Source organism: Diceros bicornis, chromosome 6, assembly GCF_020826845.1.
Source record: "Diceros bicornis minor isolate mBicDic1 chromosome 6, mDicBic1.mat.cur, whole genome shotgun sequence".
Classification (NCBI taxonomy): Eukaryota; Metazoa; Chordata; class Mammalia; order Perissodactyla; family Rhinocerotidae; genus Diceros; species Diceros bicornis.
Window position 1 is genome coordinate 14,174,613 of NC_080745.1, and position 20,620 is coordinate 14,195,232.

A 20,620-nucleotide genomic window follows, 5' to 3' on the forward strand; every position below is an offset into this window, starting at 1 on the left:
CTGATGGGTCAGAAGTGACAGCTCACTGTAACTTTAATTTGCATTTCCTTAACTACTGGTGAGGTGGAGAATTTTCCATCTGTTGATAGATATCATCCCTCTTCTATCAACTGCCTATTCATAGTCCGTGCCCATTTTTCTGTTGGGATATGTCTTTTCCTTATCAATTTGAAGGAGCTATTTGTATATTATAGATATTCATCGTTTTTTTTTCGAGGGAGATTGGCCCTGCGCTAACATCTGTTGCCAATCTTCCCCTTTTTCTTTTTTCTCCCCAAAGCCCCAGTACATAGTTGTGTCTCACAGTTGTAAAGTTGTAGCTCTTCTACACAGGATGCCGCCTCAGCATGGCTTGATGAGTAGTGCATAGGTCCGAGCCCAGGATCCGAAGCCGTGAACCCCAGACCAACGAAGCAGAACATGTGAACTTAACTGCTACACCACGGGGCTGGCCCCAGATATTCATCTTTTATCTGTCACTATGTCGCAGTTATTTTCCCCAATATATCATTTGCCTTTTGGCTTTGTTTATGGTATATTTCACCATTCAATTTTTAAAACATTATAGAATCAAAGATGCCTATCTTCTTTATAACTTCTTGATTTCCTGTTTTTTACTTTAAAAAGTCTCATTAGCACCCACGTTATACATTGTTCTCTTAAATTCTCTTTTTTTATATTTTAATCTTTATCTGAAATTAATTTTTGTAAATAGTATGACATAAGGGTCCAATTTAATTTTTTGCTTATGCAAAGGCAGTCGTGATGGCACCACTAAAATTCCATCCCTTTCCACTGAGTTGAAAAGCCACCGTTGTCATACACTGAATTCTTGTGTATAGGGGGCTGTTTCTGGACTCTTTATTTGTACACTGTCTGTTCTCATGTGCAGCATCTGCTTTGAACAGTGACAAGGTACTCCTAACAACCAGCAAAGAAACTCTTCCCTGTTTTTTCTTTTTCAAAAAAATTTTGGCTATCCTTGAACATTTCTTCTCCTATACGACTCTTTAAACTCTTTTATTCAGTTTTCTCACCTTCCTGTTCTTCCCCACTGCCCCCCCCCAAAAGAGAGAAAATCTGATTGAAAATTTTTTGTGTGTGTGAGGAAAATTAGCCCTGAGCTAACATCCGACGCCAATCCTCCTCTCTGTTCTTCTTCTTTTTTTTTCTGGGGAAGACTGGCCCTGGGCTAACATCTGTGCCCATCTTCCTCTACTTTATATGGGATGCCGCCACAGCATGGCTTGACAAGCTGTGTACTGGTGCGAGCCTGGGATCCAAACCCGCGGACCCTGGGCCGTAGAAGCAGAGCATGCACACTTAACCGCTATGCCACCGGGCCGGCCCCCTGATTGAAATTTTAACTGAAAGTGCACTAAGGTTTTAGGATAAAATTTGGTAGAACTGACATTTTTATGATACAAAGTTTTCTCATTCAATATCAAAGCACTTGTTAAGATTTCATTTTACCTCCTTTAATTTTATAGTTTTTCTTTATATGAATATTATGTGTTATTGTTAGCATGGAGAAAAGCTAATGGTGTTTTTGAGGAGTATATTTATCGACACTGCTAAATACACTTATTAATTCTAGTACTTTTTTAAAAAATTAGAGTCTCTTAGGTTTTTTAGATCCACCATCATATCATTACCAAAAGATAGTCTTCTCCGTTTTTTTACATGTTTATTGATTATTTTATTTTCCTGTTTATCACACGTGCTAGGACCCCCAGGACAATGTCGAAAAAACAATCATGATATTAGCATTTTTGTTTATGACTTTAACAGAAATGGCTTTAGAGTTGCTATTTTTTCTTTTTTTTAAAGCTAGGTCTTTTTTCTTTTTTTAATGCTTTTTTTTTTTTTTTGAGAAAGATTGGCCCTGAGCTAACATTTGTTGCCAATCTTCCTCTTTTTTCTTTTTTCTTTCCAAAGCCCCAGTACATAGTTGTATATCCTACTCGTAGGTCCTTCTAGTTGTTCTATGTGGGATGCCACCTCAGCATGGCTTGATAAGTGGTGAGTAGGTCTGCGCCCAGAATCCAAACCAGCAAACCCCAGGCCACCGAAGGGGAACATGCAAACTTAACTGCTACGCCACCAGGCTGTGCCCCTAGAGTTGCCATTTTTGAATGATATTTCCCATTTTTATCATACGTAAGCATTACTGCTTCTATTACTATTTTAATTTTTATTAATTGTGCCTATTAAATATTATTAAATTCACTTTTAGTGTCGATTGATAGAATCAGAAGATGTTTCCTTATTGGTGTAATGAATTACGCTCATAGTTTTCTTGATATTGAAACATCTGGAATAAACCCTACTTGGTTACAACATATTAGTCATTTATTACCCTGCTGCATTCACTTTGCTAATGTTATTTTTAGATTTCTTTTACAATCGATATTTGTAACTTGGTTTGGTCTTCAGCTTTCGTTTGGAGCCTGCCTGTATTGGGTTTCAGCACTAAGGTTATGCCAACTTCATAGAATGAATTCATGGGCCGACAGACCTTACAGAGCTCTGGAAACGTCTGCTAAGATTGGCTAAAACTCAGCTGTTCATCATATGGGCCTCTCAACAGTCTAGACATTTAATCAGCTTTCCAACCTCTGATATGGAAATTGACCTATTTTCTATAATTTCTTCTTAGAATTTATATTTTGCTACGTTTTTATCCATTTCCACTAGCTTTTCAGATTGTTGCCACATTATTATTTTTTTAAAATCTGTGATTATGTCTTCTTTCTTATTCCTAATCTTGCATATTTTTGCTCTTTTTTTCTTTCATCAGCCTCACGAGAGGGTTATTTATTTTCTTGGACCCGATTTTGGATTATTATCCTCTGGCTTTCATTTGCACGGTTCTTTACAGTTTGCAAAGTTTCCATTTTCAGGAGAAGGAAGAGATTCAGGAACATTCCGTGGCTGGCCCAAGGTCCCACAGCCTGCTAGCAGGTGGCAGGGCTGGGATTTCAGCCAGGCCCTGACTCTAGGCCACTCCAGGAGGTCTCTGGGGGACAGGCTGCTTCAGAGGCCCCCGCCAGTGGTAAATGGCTCCTCCCCTTGGGTCTCCTAGCTCTGTTGACTTCCCTCACACCACCTGTCCCTTTACCTTTTGCTTCAGTGTCTTAAGCATAGCACAGAGCTTCCCTTGATAACAGGCTGGGAACGTCCCTGGGGGAGACAAGCCCCAGAGGCTGGGAGACAGGGGTGGAGATGGGGTGGGGCGGGTATGAACTCTGGAGCCAGACAGCCTGGCGTGAATCCCAGCTCTGCCGCTGTCTATGTGCACCTGTGGCTCAGTTTCCTTATCTGTGTAAAATGATATTAGCAGTGCCCCCCTACCTCAGAAGGTTGTAGTGACAATCACATGAATAAAGGCAAGTCCTAGTCTGAAACCCTGATGGCCAAATGTTTCAGAATCCAGGATTTTAAGGATTTTAGCAGTGTGTATACTTCATTATGTGATGCCTCTCTCCCCGCCCTGCGTCTGGGGCAACGTAGTATCTTACAATCAGATGTATTAGTATTTCTGCAGTGATACACATGCCTATCACAGTGAATGGGGCAGAACCTCCAAACAGCCTCTCCTATTGGATCAGAGAAAGTGTTGCTGCCAATGAATTTGCTGCAAATTTTTGAAAAACCTAGCAGTGTTAGAATTTTTTAGATTTCAGAATTGGTGGTAAGGGATTGTGGACTGTGCAGGTTAAGCCTTAGGATGGTCTTGCATGTGGTTAGCATCTGCCAAAACCAGCTGCTATTATGCCCACAGCGCCCAATGCCTAGTTTACGGCTGGCTCCCAGTAATGTTTGTGGAATGCTTGTCTGCCTGTCCCCATGGAGGCCCCTCTCTGTGCAGAGCCCCTCCCTTTCATGGACCTACACCTGGTCGTGTCCTGCTGTCTGTGTACCAGATCCCACAGTGTGTCAGTGGCCTGGTGCTTTGAGGAAGCAGAGGGCAGCCAGGAATTGGGAGGAGATGAAGCTCTGCCTGCCTGGTCCCTAAAGTGCTCCCCTCTCTCCTTCTCCACTGTCGTTGGTGGAAACAAGAGCCCGTGGGCACGTGAAGGCAGCATCCCAGGGCTGGCCTGGTTCCCGACGCCAACCCCCACGGTGCCTCTCCACCATGCTGCCTCAGCCTGCAGCTCATCTCACAGCTTCACCGGCCTGGCCCCTGCTGGCGTTTTGATTTGGGGCCCTGGTCAGGATGCTGGCCTGGGGGGCACAACATATCATCCCAGGGCAGGTGCTCTGCGAGTGCCTCGGCCTGCCAGGGACTTCTCAACTGTGTCTCGAGGAGTGGAGCCCTTTCCCTCATGGACAACCCTCCTCCGGCTGGCAGGAAGCCCTAAGTTCTTGTTGTCCAGCTTTCAGCACTCTCCTTAGGAGATGCGAGCAGAGCTGCCTCCTCCTGGAGGTCTGGGTGGAGCCACCCAGAAAAGGAGCAGGGCTGGGCCACCTACCTGGATGGCAATGGGGACAATCTTGTTGGCCAGATTCTTGTACAGCAGGCAGATAGGCGCGGCCAGGAACTGCAGTGTGCAGGGGTCTGTTTTGTTGGCATCGATGCCATCCAGCAGCTCAAAGTCCACGATGAAAATGTTCCCTTGCTTCAGGAGGCAAGAGGAAATAGGTCCAAATCAGTTTCAGCCAGAGAGGGACCCAAGAGTCAGTCCCAGAGGGAGGGATAGCTGGCTCTGGAGGCCCCTGGCAACTCAGTGAGTTCAGAATTTATAGTTCTCTTGTCCTCTGACTCCAAGGCTGATTCACATCAAGAGTTTTCACAGGCTGTGTTTTTTCGGTAAGGTGAAGGGATGGCAGTGGCCAATTCCGCATTTGTTGTACCGGAAATCTGCTTGACCCTCATGAAAGATGGTGAAAAACCACCCAGAGTGGCAGTTTAGTAAGAAGAAAGGAGACAATGTTTAGATGAAATAGACGAGAGATGTCAAATATCAAAGAGTGATGCTGCAGGACTCCACTGACATCATGTTCAAAACTGGGAAAACCCTGTCAGGGTCAGGACAAGCATCACTTTTTGGGAGAGATGGAGGGCAGCAGGGAGGTCTGCAGGGGGGTAGTCTGCAGGTGGTGTCTGCAGGGGTGGGGGTCCGCAGGGGTGGGAGGTCTGCAGGGGGGTCTGCAGGGGTGGGGTCTACAGAGGCAGGGGTCTACAGAGGCAAGGGTCTACAGGGTCATGAGGTGGTCAGCAAGGCTGGCGGAGGTCTTTGGGGGATCTTCAGGGGTGAGGGGGTCTGCAAGGGCTGGGGGTGGTCCACAAGAGTGGAATGTCCCTCCTGGTCTGAGGCTGGTGGCAAGGTGGGGTCACTTGGTGCAAATTCGCTGAGCTTGCTGACACTCCTGATTCTTGCCTTTTTCTGTAGTCATACTTCAATACAAAACGGATGTGCCTGGGATTTGGGGAAGATAGAAAGTCTGTCCTTTTCAGACTACTCTTGAGTCCTCTAGAGGGAGCCCTACCTCAGCTCAGCAAGGGCTCCTTTCACAAGGATGGGGCCTGCTCAGGTCAGAATTTGGAGTTCGGGTAGAGGGCAAGCAGCGCTTCTTCTGAGGCCTTTCTCGTTTTCAGTGAGTAATGGAGGCAGGGGCGTGGCCTGGCTGGGGAGGGGTGCGGGTCTGCGATGTGGCAGAGACGGGTCAACAGGTGCTCAGGTGAGATGCGTGCCCACAACTCTGCCTGCAGAGGGCGTGCTGTGGCAACTGTGGACGCGCTTCTCGAACCTGGGCTGAGGGGGACCACAGATGAGAGAGGAGCTCAGAGCCTGGCCTCCATGTTCCTCCTTTTCAGACGTGGAGGACCCTGGCAGTGGTCTGATACCAGTGATGAACTCTGAGCAGTCTGACTGCGATGTGTGTGGGGCAGGGGTGGGGACTGAAGGATTGTCCCAGCTGGCCAGGGCAGAGGGAGGGTGGGGAGAGGCTGGTGCCAGGAGAGCTGTGACAGGGCCCGTTGGGACACCTTGTCAAGAAGGTGGAGTGTTGGGACTGTTGGGTCATGGTTGATTGGGCTTCCGTGATGGGCTGGATAACTGCACTTTCACAGTGGACATGACCATCAGTGACTACTGTGCAGAAGGAATGGCTGCCAATCAAATTTTGAGACAACCCAGGTTAGTTAATGTGATGAATGACGGGCTAATGGGAGGCCTGGGAACCCAAGCCTGGGAACCAAGAGGCCTGCGATTTGAGCCTGCGTCTGGGGCATTTCTCTGTTATTCCCGGCTATCTCCTCTCTCTGGGTCTCAGTTTCATCCTTGTGGAAAGTGAGGGGGTCAACCCTGTCTCTCAGTTCTGACAGTGCAGGAGTCTGTAGTAGACACTGGTGTTCCTGCTTGTCTGGTGTACCTGTCCTCTCCTTTTGGTCAGCATGCTCCATTCTCCTGGCCATAGCGACCGCTTCAGGGAATTATCTCACCACTCAAGCTAGGCCCTTGACGCTTGCTGGAAGTGTAGGAAATAGGGACTTCCTTTCTGGGAGCGGGTGGTGTTTGCTAAATTGGTGGAAGGTAAGTCTGAAGCTGTTGGTGGTCATCTTTATCTCCACATAAGGAGACCCTCCTGAGAAACAAAATCCAACAGAGGCAGAGAACTGAGAAATGGAGATGTGATGCCAGTGGGTCATCCGAGCCCTGGACTGAGCTCTGCCTGAGCTGTCAGCTCTGCTTCCTACTATTGCCTGAGCCAGTGCATTTCTTCCAGTAAGCCAGATGGAGCTGATATTTGTGACTTCAAACCAAAAACTCTTAATATAAGGCTATGAAGTAAAACAGTCTTGAAGAGTTAAAACAGTGAATCAAAACCAATAGGGATAGAATTTCCTTAAAAAAATAAACTGCACAGGTGAAGACAAAGAAAAAAGCGTAGAAGTTTTAGTAGGCCACAAGTTTCACATAGATCACTAAGATGCTGCCAAAGAGAGGTAGCACAAGTGACTGTGGGAATTAAGAGTTGTGCTGGTGGGTGTAGGAGATGGGGTGATGTATGTGTAAGAGATGGGGCAGTGTGTGTAAGAGATGGGGCAATGTATGTGTGTGTAAGAGATGGGGTGGTGTGTGTGTAAGAGATGGGGCAATGTATGTGTGTGTAAGAGATGGGGTGGTGTGTGAGAGATGGGGTGATGTGTAAGAGATGGGGTAGTGTGTGTGTAAGAGATGGGGCAATGTATGTGTGTGTAAGAGATAGGGTGGTGTGTAAGAGATGGAGTGGTGTGTGTGTAAGAGATGGGGCAGTGTGTGTGTGTCTAAGAGATGGGGCAGTGTGTGTGTAAGAGATGGGGCAATGTATGTGTGTGTAAGAGATGGGGCAGTGTGTAAAAGATGAGGTGGAGTGTGTGTAAGAGATGGAGAGGGGTGTGTGTGAGAGATGGGGCGGTGTGTGTGTGAGAGATGGGGCAGTGTGTGTTTGAGAGTCCAGTCAATGGCATTGATGGATTGTTGCTTCACGACCAAAACCACAGCTGAGCATGAAGACCATCACTCAAAGGAAAGATGACCGCTGTGACAAAGATGCCCATAACCCACCAGTCCTGGAGGTGGCAAGGACTTCTGAGCAGAGGCTGTCACACTGCCCAGGTGGTTGGGTGCACAGATGGCTGCTCAGTCCCTTCCAATTCTAGGATTCTGTGGCTTTTAAGTTTCTCTGATTTTCTGATTTGAAGTTGGAAACCTACAGCCACAGAATCAATGGTAATACATCCAGGAACAGAATCCACAGAGGAATACTGCCGTGTGTGCGTGCTTGTGAGCGTGCCTGCGTGGGTGGTGGTGTAAGCTGTCTACATGATCAGGTAGTGTCCTGGGGCCTGGGCAGGTCCGTGAGGAGGGGCCAGGACTGCCTGTCCTGGGACTTCCGCTGGGCAGGTGGCCCTTCAGAGTCAGGTGGGCAGGGTGTGGGGGATGGGAAGTCTGTCCACAGATGGCACTGACCGTCCCTCTCCGGCTGGGGCCCCAAGGTGAGCTAAGGTGACTGGAAACAGCAGAAGGCCACCAAGACACCTGGGGGAAGGTGGCAGGAGGCCCAGTCATCCCAGCTCTGGTGGGAAGAGGCCAACTGATGGGAGACAAAGGGCCGTTCCCAGGGCCTCCAGTCCCTGGCATGGAAGGGGTCTGACACCGAGTCCCACCAGGTCCACGGCACAGGTGGTCTGAACCCTTTCTGTCTCAAGACGAGGTTTGTCCTGGACCTGGAGAGGGCTGACCCTGCAGGTGAGGCCGAGAGAAGGGGGAGGGGGGAGAGCAGAAGTGATGACACGAACATTTCTAATTAGAAAGTCAAAAATTCCATCAGTTTTCTCCCATTTTTTTCTTCTGAGGCAAGGCTTGCTTCTCCCTATGGTTTCCTCACCTTGCAGAGGTGAGGACAATTTGATGGCTGTGTGTGTAAAGCACCTCTCACAATGCCTGGCCCATACCAGGCCCTAGTCAGAGGGAGCTCTTTCAATTATTGATATTGAACATGTTGAGATTCTGCTCCAGACCCGAGCATCATGGGGAAATATCACCCTCAATTCCTCCTCCTGCAGTGGACAAGACAGTCTTCACAAATGCCAGGAAAAGGAAGAGGCTGCTTCACTGAGGGCAGCTGATCTCACCATCAGCCAGACAAACAAGCCTGGAGAGAGCGGCCTGGGGACAGCAAGCACTGGCCAGCAGGAAGTGGTTTCCGCCCAGTAGAGGGTGACTTGGTTGTCTGAGCTGGGCCATTTGAGCTGGGCCTCCGGCCTGGGCCACCATCCCCAGCCAACCAGGTCCTACCTCAATCTCCTGCTCTAAGGTGAGCTGCCGCTCCAGGCTGCACTCCACCATCTCCGTGGTCACTGGGAGCTTCTCGGGCAGCTTCGTGCAGCGCTGGATCAACACGGGGTTGCAGCCATTCAGGAACTGGTAGCCGAACATGAGGTCTTCCTGCCAGTGATTCATAACTCGCTCTACAGGGAAGAGAATCGCAGCCCAGCCTGAGCTCGGAGTGGGGGCAGCCTGGGCCATCGCCCTCCTGATGCTGGCCAAGGGCCAGAGTGCCTGCTGGGTTCCCTCTTCCAGGCATTCACCTGACAGCTAGCTGACCACTGGTTCCACCCACTGTGCCCAACTGCTTGACAATTGCGTCGGGCCATGGCACCATCCCATCCTCCCTGAGCTGGCCTTTAGTGGCTCAGAAGGTTCCTGGGAAACCCCTTTCTCAAGTACAAAAACAAAAATAGACAAGTGGGATTGCATCAAACTAAAAAGCTTCTGCACAGCAAAGGAAATAATCAACAGAGTGAAAAGGCAACCTACAGAATGGGAGAAAATATTTGCAAATCATATATCTGATAAGGGGCTAATGTCCAAAATATATAAGGAACGTCTACAATTCAATAGCAAAAAAAACTAATAACCCAATTAAAAAGTGGGCCAAGGACTTGAACAGACATTTCTCCAAAGAAGACATACCAGTGGCCAACAGGTATAAGGAAAAATGCTCAACATCACTAATCACCAGGGAAATGCAAATTAAAACGATAATGTGATATCACCTCACACCTGTCAGGATGGCTATTATTAAAAAAAAAAAAGGATAAATTTTGGCGAGGATGAGGAGAAATTGGAACCCTTGTACACTGTTGGTAGGAATGCAAAATGTGCAGCCGCTATGGAAGACAGTATGGAGGTTCCCCCAAAATTAAAAATAGAACTACCATATGATCCAGGAATCTCACTTCTGGGTATTTATCCACAAGAGTTGAAATCTAGAAGAGATATTTGCACTCCCATGTTCATTGCAGCACAATTCATAAGAGCCAAGGTGTGGAAACAACCTAAATGTCCATCTACAGAGGAATGGATAAAGAAAATGTGGTATATACACACAAAAGAAGGACATTCTGCAATATGTGACAACACGGATGTACCTGGAGGACATCATGCCAAGTGAAATAAGCCAGACACAGAAAGACAAATACTGCATGATTCCACTTATATCAGGTCTCTAAAATAGTCAAACTCAGAATCAAAGAGTGGAATGGTGGCTGTTAGGGGCTAGGGGAGGGGGAAATGGGAAGTTATTATCTATGAGCATAAAGTTTCAGTTAAGCAAGATGAAAAAGTTCTAGAGAGCTGCTGTAAAACATCATACCTATAGCAAAAAAAAAAAAAAAAAAAAAGAGAACTCAAGTGCTTTTGCCCAGGATGGAGGGAGAAGGGGAGTGGAGGGCACCCCGGAGAGGCGTTCAAAGGCAGTTTTCGCCCAGGTGCCTATTTCAATACCTATTCTTCGTCCCATCACTCCTGGCTCCTTGTCTTTCCGTTGCAGTTTTGTCCCTCCTGTGCCACCCCTGGCAATCACCATGCTCTTGCTCTACCAAACACATCCCCGTCCAAAAGAACCCAGTGTTGCTTTTACGTAAATGCTTAACAAACAAGCTAGGTTCTGCCTTTACTCTGTTCAGAAACATCATAAATGATTGACGTATATTAACAAAAAGTTCTGATATTTTTGAGACTTTTGATGATGAAATGAGGTTGAAGGTGCCCAACCTTGAATGTCCCAGGAGGAGGTGACCCTCAGTGAAGCAAACTGCGTGGGGTGCAGGGGTGCCTGCCTGGGTGATGGGGAGGCCTGGGTAGCTCGGCCTGGCGGGCCGGCCCCTGTGCTGGAGTGGGTGGGGTGGCCCTTTCCAATTCCTGGCAAATCTCTGACAGGAAAGCGTCGCCCCTGTCAGTGAGCCCCCAGAGGCACACTCACCAGAAATAGTGTTGCTGATCTTGACGAAGATTTTCTCAAAGTCGGCGAAGTCACTCCAGGAAGACTGGAACATGTGCATGAAGCGGTTGATGAACAGGTTTTCCATCCTGCAGACCAGGAGACAGCGTCAGCCCTCACACGTGTTCTGGCCTCGCCTCCCTCTGCAAAGCCCCTCACAAAGTGGTCTGACGGAGCCTCTAGACACCCCCGGGCAGCGGGGACTTGAACCCAGGGCAGCTCCGAGGGGGCAGCTGAGGGCCTTGTGGAACCAGGACCCACGCCCGATGCTCTTCCCACTGCACCCTCCCATGAAAAAGACCGGCCGCCTGCCCTCGAGAACAGTCTGGGGTGCCTCTAATCCCGTTCCTGCATGCTTTCGTCCGTGAGTGCATTCATTCATTCATCAAACTTCTGCTGCCCCCACTCAGTGGGCCAGGTCCTGCTCAGGCTTTCAGGGACAGAGCACCCTATCTCCTCTGCAGCTGCTCCATGGAGTCTCCTGGATTGGGGGGCGGTGAGCAAGCCCACTGATTTTATTTCTTATTTACTTTCTGCCTAACCCTGGCTCTATGCCGGGTGCTGGGGACACAGTTTCCAAATGCTCCTTACACAGGACAGCAAAGTAACCGGGGACAGGAGCTCACTGAACCCCCAATGCGGGCTGCAGGCAGTAAGGGGTGAGGTCTGAAGGGCCTGGGCAATCCCTGGGGCTTCCTGGAGGAGGTGGGTGTGGGATGGTTCTGGAAAAGGTGGAGAAGAAGCGGAGAGGCTTCCCTGGCTTCCCTACATAACCCAGGCAAGGTGCAGGAGAGAAGTGTGGGAATTCTGGCCAGTGCTCACCGTGACACATGCTGCCTCAGTTTCCCTCTCTGGCACATGCACGGCTGACTGTCAGGAGCAGTTATCCTGTCCCCACTGTCAGCACTTGCTGCCCACTCCTCCCAAGTTCATGCCTCCCCACCTGCTCTGTTTCTTGTAGGCCTGACTCCGGGCCTTTGCATGCGTGGTTCCCTCAGCCTGGAATGCCCTGCACCTCTCTTTCTTCTCCTCCTGAGCATACAGGGTGAGTGTATCTGGTGGGCCCATCTAGCGTACCCTCACTCCTCCTTCCATCTGAGGGAAGCCACCCCATCCCAGACCAGGCTGGCCCCGCGATGCTGTCTCCGCAGCGCTGCAGGCAGATCAAGTGCAGACCCATTTGTGTGAATACCTGCCTCTGCCTTAAGCACAGGAGGGCAAGAGCGTCTGCAATGCTCACGCTGAGCCCAGGCCTCCAGGTTCTAGAGGGGCTCAGGAAGCTTCCACCACTGTCTGAGGGGGGAGTGCAGACACCTGGGGCGGGGAACCATGCCCATCATGCTCCTCCAGAGGGCTCCCCTTCCGGCCCTCCCCCACCACATGTGCTGGGCAGGGCCGAGCCCCTCCCCAGGAAGCAGCCCTAACAGGGAGGGCCCAGTGCCCGCCTTGCACTCACTCCTGGGGGCAGTGGACTGGTTTTGGCTGAGCACTGTCACTGGAAGGTCTGGGAATCCTGAAGCCTCCTCATGCCCTCCGGAGCCAGCAGAGTCAAAGGACTGAAGTTTCGGTGTTTTGTCCAGAGTGAACCTGGCTGATGGGGACAGAGGGCTCTGTCATCCTGGGGAGCCACCTGTGAGCATGCATGAGGGTGGCAAGTCCAAGTGACTGAAGGTGGGAATTGGACAGAGAAGCAAGAGACCCTGGGGCCCCTCCTGCTCTGCCAGACATGGGAAAGACACCGAGGCAGAACTTGACACAGGCTTGCAGACTCCCCTTTGGATTCCGCCTCAGTTTAGCAAATGCTTCTCTCCTTTGTACTGGCCACCCTGGGACCCCTAGGAGCCCACGTTGCTTGGGAGAGGGTCCTGGGGCCACGAGGCCAGTGACCTCTCTGAGCCTCGACTTCTCCTCCGTGAGCTGGATGAACCAGCTGCCTGCAGGTTACTGAGAGGCTGTAATGCCTGGAAGGTTCTGGAGCACAGCCTGGGCAGTGGTGACCGCACATGGTAGGCACTCAGCACCTGGGAGCTGGAGAATAACGCTGGTGTCATCCTCCAGTCTCTGGTTGGTATCTTCATCATTTTTATCCCAGCCCCTCACGGGGAAGGAAGAGCTTTTACACACATGCTTGTTTTACACACATGCTTGTAGCAGCCTCACCACTGTTGGGCAGGCGGCCAGGGCCTAGGAATGCCCCCAGCTAAGCTTCTTCCAGCCTTGTTACCTCCTTCCTCACTCAGCATCTGCGGCCCTCCTCCTCCACCTCCCTTGGTAGGCGAGTATCCTGGGCAGAAACCCTTATTAAGCTAGAGGAGTAAACCTCACCGTGACCTCTAGTGTCAGCTGGGTGTGGAAAGGACTTATTTCTGGGACAGAGAGGCCTTCCCAGGCCTGTACAATTCTCACAGACCTGAGGATGGCTCAGCACCAGATGGTGCCTAGGAAAGAGGTCCTGGACCCTGGGGGATCTTGTGGGGACCTGGGAGTGAGTCACAGCCCCACGTGGGTCCGTCTCACCAGCTGGGTCTCTTTGACCTCAAACAGGAGGTTGGCACCAAAAACAGGATGTGGCAGTACTCAGAGGAAGCCACAGATCCAGGAGGAAGTGGGGTTAGGAGGAAAATATTTGCATGTTATCTAGAGGCAAAATATTTCTACATACAGCCATGCACTGCATAACGACGTTTTGATCAATGACAGACCACGTATACGACGGTGGTCCCAAAAGATTAGTACATACAGCCTAGGTGTGTAGTAGGCTATACCATCTAGGTTTGTGTAAGCGACTCCATGATGTTCGCACAACAATGACATCACCTAATGACACATTTCTCAGAACATATCCCTGTCGTTAAGCGATGTGTGACTGTACCTACAGACAACCAGAATACGGTATTAGGGACTTCCAAGATCTGTCATTGCACAAAGCGGAACCTGCAGCCCAGAGAGGGCACCTGGCTCGTTCAAGGTCACACAGTCAGGTAACAACACAGACAGGAACCCACGCTGAGCTGCTGGCCCTGAGGCGGGAGAGGCAGGAGAGCTTGTGTCCTCTGCTTCCCCTGCCACTTTCTTTCTTTTAACAGCTTCTCCATTTTCCGTTTCATGTTTCGCTGTTTGGAGTGGGGGACAAAGCTTACTGAGGAGGGCTGGCCCCATTCCAGGCAGAGCAGGTGGCTGGGAGGAAACCAGTCATCAGAGTTACCCAGAAGTGGCGTGGAAACCGAGCGGCCTGGAGCCAGAGGTTTGATGGGGAAGGCCCCTTTGGTGACCTCAGCCTGAATTTCAGTTTTCCACAGGCAGGACTGGTTTAGCCACGGGCACAGTGGCACTGCTACGGCGTGAGCTGCAGAGGCGCAGGCCAGGCCCTGGGTCTGTGGGATCTCCCTGTCTATCAGGGACCAGCAGTGCAGAGCGGGCTGCCAGGCATGAGGCGAGCGCCGTTTCCTCATCAGACCACTAGGGGGCTGGACCAGAGGGTCTCGGAGCCCCCACCCATGTGCTGGGGTCTGGACACAAGAATCCTGGGTGGGCCTGGGAGTCCACATGCAGGCCCAGGCCAAGGCGAGAGAGGGCAGCTGAGACGGGTGCTGGTGAGCACAGAGTGTTGCGGGCCTGTCCTAAAATCCCAGCCCCATCGCTTCCCAGCCATGTGGCCTTGGGCAAGTCCCTAACCTTGCTGTGCCTCAGTTTCCTCATCCATGAAATGGGCATAATTGTCCCTGCCTCACAGGGCTGACATGATGTATAGGAAGCATTATTACGTAAAAAGAGTTCAACAAATATTAGCGACTAGCACCATGATGACCACTCAGTGTTAACATTCAGGTCTGCAGCCTTAGGCCACGGTGTTCTGGGGGACCAGTGGGCAAGTTCATCATCAGTCTACGGCACAGCACTCTGCCCTCTCCCTTTCCCCGGGGCCTTCTAGTCACTCATCCCCTTTCTTCCTTCATATCCACTTCATGGAAGAATCTTCACCCTCTGACTCCTCTTTACTTCCTCTCTTCTCTGCCCCCAAAAAGTGCTCCCACCCAGGGCACCAGTGACTTCTGAGTGGCTGCATCCCAAGGGCCCTGGTCAGCCTTAAACTCCTCTGATCTCTCTGACACATCTGACAACCAACCCCTTTCTCCTTGACGCTAAAATGCCAAGGCCCTTGGATCTCATCCCTGCTTCAAACCCCCATGCTTCTTCCCCCATCCCCAGGTGAAGGCTGGGCTCCTTGCCCATTTCCCTGCATTGGCAGCCTCAGCCCTACTTCCCTCTCAGGCCCCCACTCTGGTCCTCCTGGATCACTGGAGTTCTCACAGCCCAGAATGCCATCCCCTCTGCTCCTCCAATCAACATGGTGAACTCCTATGCATCCTTCAAGACCCAGGTTGGGCTTCTTCTCTCTCTTAGAAAGCTTTTTTCTGATGCTGTCTCCCCAGACTTACTTTCTCCCCTGCCTCAAGTTCCCCCAGGGCTCCTTTCCTAAGGAATATCTACCACTTGCTATTGTGATGAGCTATCCACAGCTCGGTCCCTACTAGACTGTGAGCTGCTTGGGGCTGGGACCAAGGGGCCAGTTTTGATTCATCTAGGGTCCCCAGCCCCTAGGAGCTCCATAAGCATTTGTGAAAAGAGGAGTGGAGCAGCAGGTGGTCTGCTCTGGGCCTGCTTCCATAGGGGCGGTGGGAGCCCAGAAGAGCCAGCAAACAGGCAGTGACCATGCCTGAGAAGGCAGTTCTCTGGCCGGTCTCCTTCCTTGGGCTCAGGAATGAGGAGAAAGCCCTCCCAGAACGGAGAGCCTAGAGGAGCTCACCCAGGGTGTGCCGCACATCACCACGGGGCATTGCACACACAACTTCTTGTAAATCTCATAGCAATTCTAGCAGTTGGGCATCTTCAGCCTCATTTTAAAGGAAACTAGGGGTCAGAAAACAACTCTCCCATGAGGGCGCAGCTAGAGTTAGAATCAACCTCCAGCCGACCAGTCTCTAAATAAGGCAAACTTTTGCTTATAAAGGGTAATTAGACACGAGTTGATTCTTGTTGCTATAATTTTAACAGATTAGTAGATTTTTTTTTCCAGGAAAGCAAAGTATAACCTCGCTCCTCCGAGTGTGGTCTGAGGACCAGCAGCAGCAGCGTCACCTGGGGACTGGGTGGGAATGCAGGCCCTTACTCCGCTCGGACCCACTGATCACAACCTGTGTGAACAGTAACCCAACTGCACGGGAATGTTTGAGAGATGCTGTCTGGACCCACATCCCCTCACCGGGAAGCCTGGCTGCTTGTCCTTGCTGCCCTAGGTAAGAATGGCCTGGGGCAGCTGCCCAGTGTCCCGGAGGAGCCCAGCTGCCCTAGAATGGGCCTCGAAAAAATAGCCACATTAAGTTAAAACCACACCTTCCTTTACTGAGTTTGTTTCATGGTGGGAATCAGCATTTTCTTTTTCTAGTCCCAGGGCAGGCTTAAGGCAGACGTGGGGGAGGGGCACAGGAAAAGAAAAGGCAAGATTGCTGGTACCTAGAACAGCCCTGGGGCCAGGGTTACAGTAGGCACTCCATAAATGCCGGCTGAGCTAAACTGAAGAGCAGAGAAAGACACGAGGAAGAGAGGAAAATAAGAAGGGGGAAAAGGTAAAGGCACCTTTAACCCTGTTCTCCCGCCTGTGCCCTGAGGGTCACCTGCTCTGGGAGGGGCCTCCAGACCCCAAAGGCAAGCCAAGCTGAGGAGTCTGGAGAGCACGGGGCAGCGACATTAAGCAGATTTCCTTATGTAGGGTTTCTCAAGCCCTTACAATCCCGTAGAGCAGGGGTCCTCAGTGTGGTCCCCAGACCAGCAGCACCAGCGCCCCTGGGACCTTGTTAGAGATGAGATTCCCAGGCCCCCCCTCAGGTCTCCTGAACCAGACACTCTGGAGGTGGGTCCAGATATCCAGATTTGAACAAGCCCTCCAAGGGATTCTGATGCAACGTATAGTTTGAGAACTACTGCTGAAGAGGTTGCAGTGTTTTCCAAATTGATTTGACTATAGAACAAACCATTTTTTAGAGAAACACTACTTTATGCTTTGTGTTAACTATGTCTTATTTATTTATTTTTTTTTGATGAGGAAGATTGGCCCGGAGCTAACATCTGTTGCCAATCTTCCTCTTTTTGCTTGAGGAAGATTATCCCTGAGCTAACACCTGTGCCAATCCTCCTCTATTTTTTGTATGTGGGTCACTACCACAGCATGGTTCGATGAGCGGTGTGTAGGTTTGTGCCCAGGATCCAAACCCATAAACCCCAGGCCACTGAAGTGGAGCAGACGAACCTAACCACTATGCCACCAGGCCAGCCCCTAACTATCTCTTATTTTATGACCTTTTTTTTTTTTTTTCGGTGAGGAAGATTAGCCCCGAGTGAACATCTGTTGCCAATCCTCTTCTTTTTGCTGAGGAAGATTGGCCCTGGGCTAACATTCGTCCCCATCTTCCTCTACTCTATATGTGGGACGCCTGCCACAGCATGGCTTGATATGTGGTGTACAGGTCCGCGCCCAGGATCTGAACCTGTGAACCCCGGGCTGCTGAAGGGGACTGTGCGAACTTAACCACTACACCACAGGGCTGGCCCCTTATGACCCATTTTTAACAACAACAACAAAATGCTATTTTAGTAAATATAATTAAAATTTTCCACGTTTGCCTAACTTTTAGGTGGGATTTTTTTCCCTTACATTTTCCCAGCAAATTTATCTTCCAATGGGACATATCTCTGATTTTATAACAAAATTCAATAGAGCTAAATGGGATTGATATACAGACATATATGCATCAGTTAGAAGAAGGAAGAGATGACTTTTAAAATTTCCATGAAGATTGGGGGCTTTTGGGTAGCACTTGTGAAGTTAAGGGGGAGAATCCTATTTTCTATGAGTGCTTTGGTGAGGTGGAGCCAACTTCTTTCTGAGCTGGGTGGCAATATGAGGGTGTGGGGTCTTCTTCCCGCTCAAAACCCATGGCTTTGGTTTCCAAGCCAAGAGAATGGGCTCTCTCAACTTCCCTCCTCTCCACCCCTTCCTCTTACCCTCTCTTGCTCCTTCCCAGCCTCCGAGGGCCCCGCCCCAGCATCACTGGGAACCGGGCTGCTTCGTAGTCTCTTCCTTCCCCCGCTAGAATCTGCCCCATCCATTGTGATGCCATCTCTTCTCTCTGGGCTCCTGCCTTTCATCTCGGGGGTCTGCTCTTTCCTTCGCTTCACCACCAACTCCTTTCAGGGAGCTGCCAGATACATAATTTTGCTCAACCTCAAACATGCATCAGGCGGCCAGTCTGTGTGGCTGGGAGCAGAGGAGGGGGGAGTTATTGCTGTCAGACCACACTCCTCTCCCTCCCCTCCAACAAAGCCTCTATCTGACCCTTGAACCCCCTCCTGTGTCCCTTGCAGGGCTCCTGCTTAGCCCTGAGCTGCATGTCCCACTGCCCACTGGGCCTCACCACCAGAGGCTGGCTGCACAGGGCTCTTAACCTCAACATGCCCCCAAACTGGATTCATCTTCCCCTCCAAACCTCTTCTTCCCCAGCTTCCCTTTTTAATGACCACCCCCCTTTCCCTACAAGCCAGATGCAAAACGTCAGGGATGCCTTGGCTTCTCCCCTCAGCCACTCCCTACTGTTACCTGAATTCCAAGCGGATCCCAGGTCCATCTATACCACATCCCGAGTCTTCCCTACTTTCCCGTTCCCTGTCTTCATTCAGCTTCTACCCCACCTCTGGGCTCTCTTGTCTGACCTTCAAAGGCTGCCACGTCAAGCTTCTGCAATGCAGCTCTGATTTCTCTCACATCTCCCCATTTCTCACTGAACACTGCAAATCCAGACCCACAGTGGTTGACTGTGGGTCATGGCAGCATTTCTGATGCTGCCATCCCACGAAGACGTCTTTGGTACCGGTGAGGAGCCCCTGTGGGGAGAAGGATGTCCCTTCAAGGAGCTGCCCCAATCGGATCTCATCTCATGGGAAATGTGTAGAGGGTGAAGGTCCAAGCACCCTGGTCCTTGCGCGAGGCCGGTCCCCTCTCCCAGAAATCAGTCACATTTCTGCACTTTTCTACTCTACTGGGAAGGAAGCTCTCTTTCTCAATTTCCTTTAAAGAGGATATTCCCTTATCAGCCCTGCTGACCTTCTGCAGTCCAGTTTCATCTGCAGATAGGGAGTGGGGAGTAGACACTCAGCTGCTCCTCCTCTGATCCACCAGGAAATTCCGCAACTTGTCTGTTTCTGTGACAGGCCCAGCCACGTCCGACCTTTGTATATGATGCTCGTGCTGCCAGAGCATCCTTGCCCCACTTCTCTAGGCCCCCACTTGTGTCTGCCTGGGCAGCAGCAAGGCCAGGCCAGATACCCTTCTGATCTGAAGGCTTCCTGGACCCCATAATGAGATAACACCAGACAGAGTGGGAGTCCCTCTGGGAGCCCTTGAGGGCATGGGCTGATCTGAGGGGGCTGGTGCTCAGCAGTTGTGTGATGGTGGAGGAGTGGGTCCTGGCTGGCCTGACCCCATTACCAAGAATGGATGAAGACTAATGCTGTCTTTAGGGAGAAACTTCTCTGCGCAGGGTTGACATATGTGGCCTGTTATATTCTCACAACAACCCTGAGTAGGAGCTGTGGTCTCATTTTTCAGGAGAAGACACTGAGGTTCAGAGAAGTTAGACGTCTTCCCTAGGATCACGTTCCACTGGCCCAGAGCCATCTCCCATGTACCCCTCCATCTCTCGGGGTGGGGTCCCTCTGAGCTGCCTCCATGTGGTCCAGTCGCTTTGACTCAGGCTGCACCTTCTCAAGTGCAGGGGCTGCCTCTCTTATCTCCTTCTTAGAACCTCACGGTCCTCAGCTCACTGTGCCAACAGAGGTGGTGCTCAGCTAACCGTCCAGCTGTGCTGTGCCAAGAGGGGCTGAGGGCCCATTTCAGGATTTCTTTGCTCTGTTCCTACCAAACAGTCCATAGCTCAAGGGGCCAAGTGACATGGAAGATATGGACAAAGATGAGCGATAGTGTCACTGGAGAGATGGTGGTCTGTGTGGCCAGTCCCAGGGAGCAGAGGGAGGAGACCTCACTCAGGCCCAGGGGCTTCTAAGAGCTTCTGGGAGAAGGGGCACCTCACTCAAGTCTTGAAAAATGATGAGTTGGACTTAGCCAGGCAAAGAAGGGAAGAAGGGCTTTTGAGGCAGAGGAAACAGCACATGCAAAGACAAGGAGGCACGAAGATGCTGTGCAAACTAGTTCTGCATGCACATGGCTGGAGTGTCCTCTGCATGTGGGGGCAAGAGAGGCGGCTAGGGAGCTGTGCAGGTGCCTGGGCTCTCACCTGCGGTTGGGGCAATTGCCAAAGGATTTTACATAGGAGAGTAAAAGAATTATATGTGCCTTTGTAGTAGGAGCCTCCAGCAAACTATACGTGCACTTGAGAATGAGCTTCCAATTGCTGTGTGAGATGGAGCCTGGGGGAGCAGGTAGAGAGGTGGCGTCCCAGGGAGAGAAAGTGGAGCTGGGAGAGGAGGACACGCACCCTGAGACCCCAGGAGATGGACGTGACCCCACATGCAACTGGGTGGAGGATGAGCCCAAGGGAGTCATCTAGGCCAGTGGTTTCAACCCCAGAAAGCTTTTAAAATATATGCGTGCCTGGACTGCAGATGCTGGTTTAACAGTTTGAGCAGGGCAGGGTGGGGTGGGGTGAGGTGCCATGGAATCTGTAATATTAAACACACAGCCAGGATTGAGAACCACTGATCTACACTGCTGTTACCCAAGACAGGGATACATGAGAAGGAAAAGGTAATTGTGTGTGTGTGTGTGTGTGTGTGT

The 20,620-nt window shown here is 50.7% G+C and overlaps 1 protein-coding gene across 5 annotated transcripts in view; it reads right to left on the reverse strand.

The window, feature by feature from the left end:
* ALOX5 (arachidonate 5-lipoxygenase) overlaps positions 1 to 20,620 on the reverse strand; it is a 57,713-nt gene that overhangs the window by 9,791 nt on the left and 27,302 nt on the right. For all 5 annotated transcript variants that reach the window (XR_009220411.1, XM_058542889.1, XM_058542888.1 and 2 more), the window contains 3 exons: positions 10,756 to 10,862; positions 8,787 to 8,959; positions 4,476 to 4,622 (listed from right to left, as the gene is read on the reverse strand). Coding sequence is in view for 4 of the 5 variants with exons in the window: in XM_058542889.1 (XP_058398872.1) it covers positions 4,476 to 4,622; positions 8,787 to 8,959; positions 10,756 to 10,862 (427 nt within the window). In the remaining variant the exon portion in view is untranslated. The remainder of the gene's footprint in view (positions 1 to 4,475; positions 4,623 to 8,786; positions 8,960 to 10,755; positions 10,863 to 20,620) is intronic.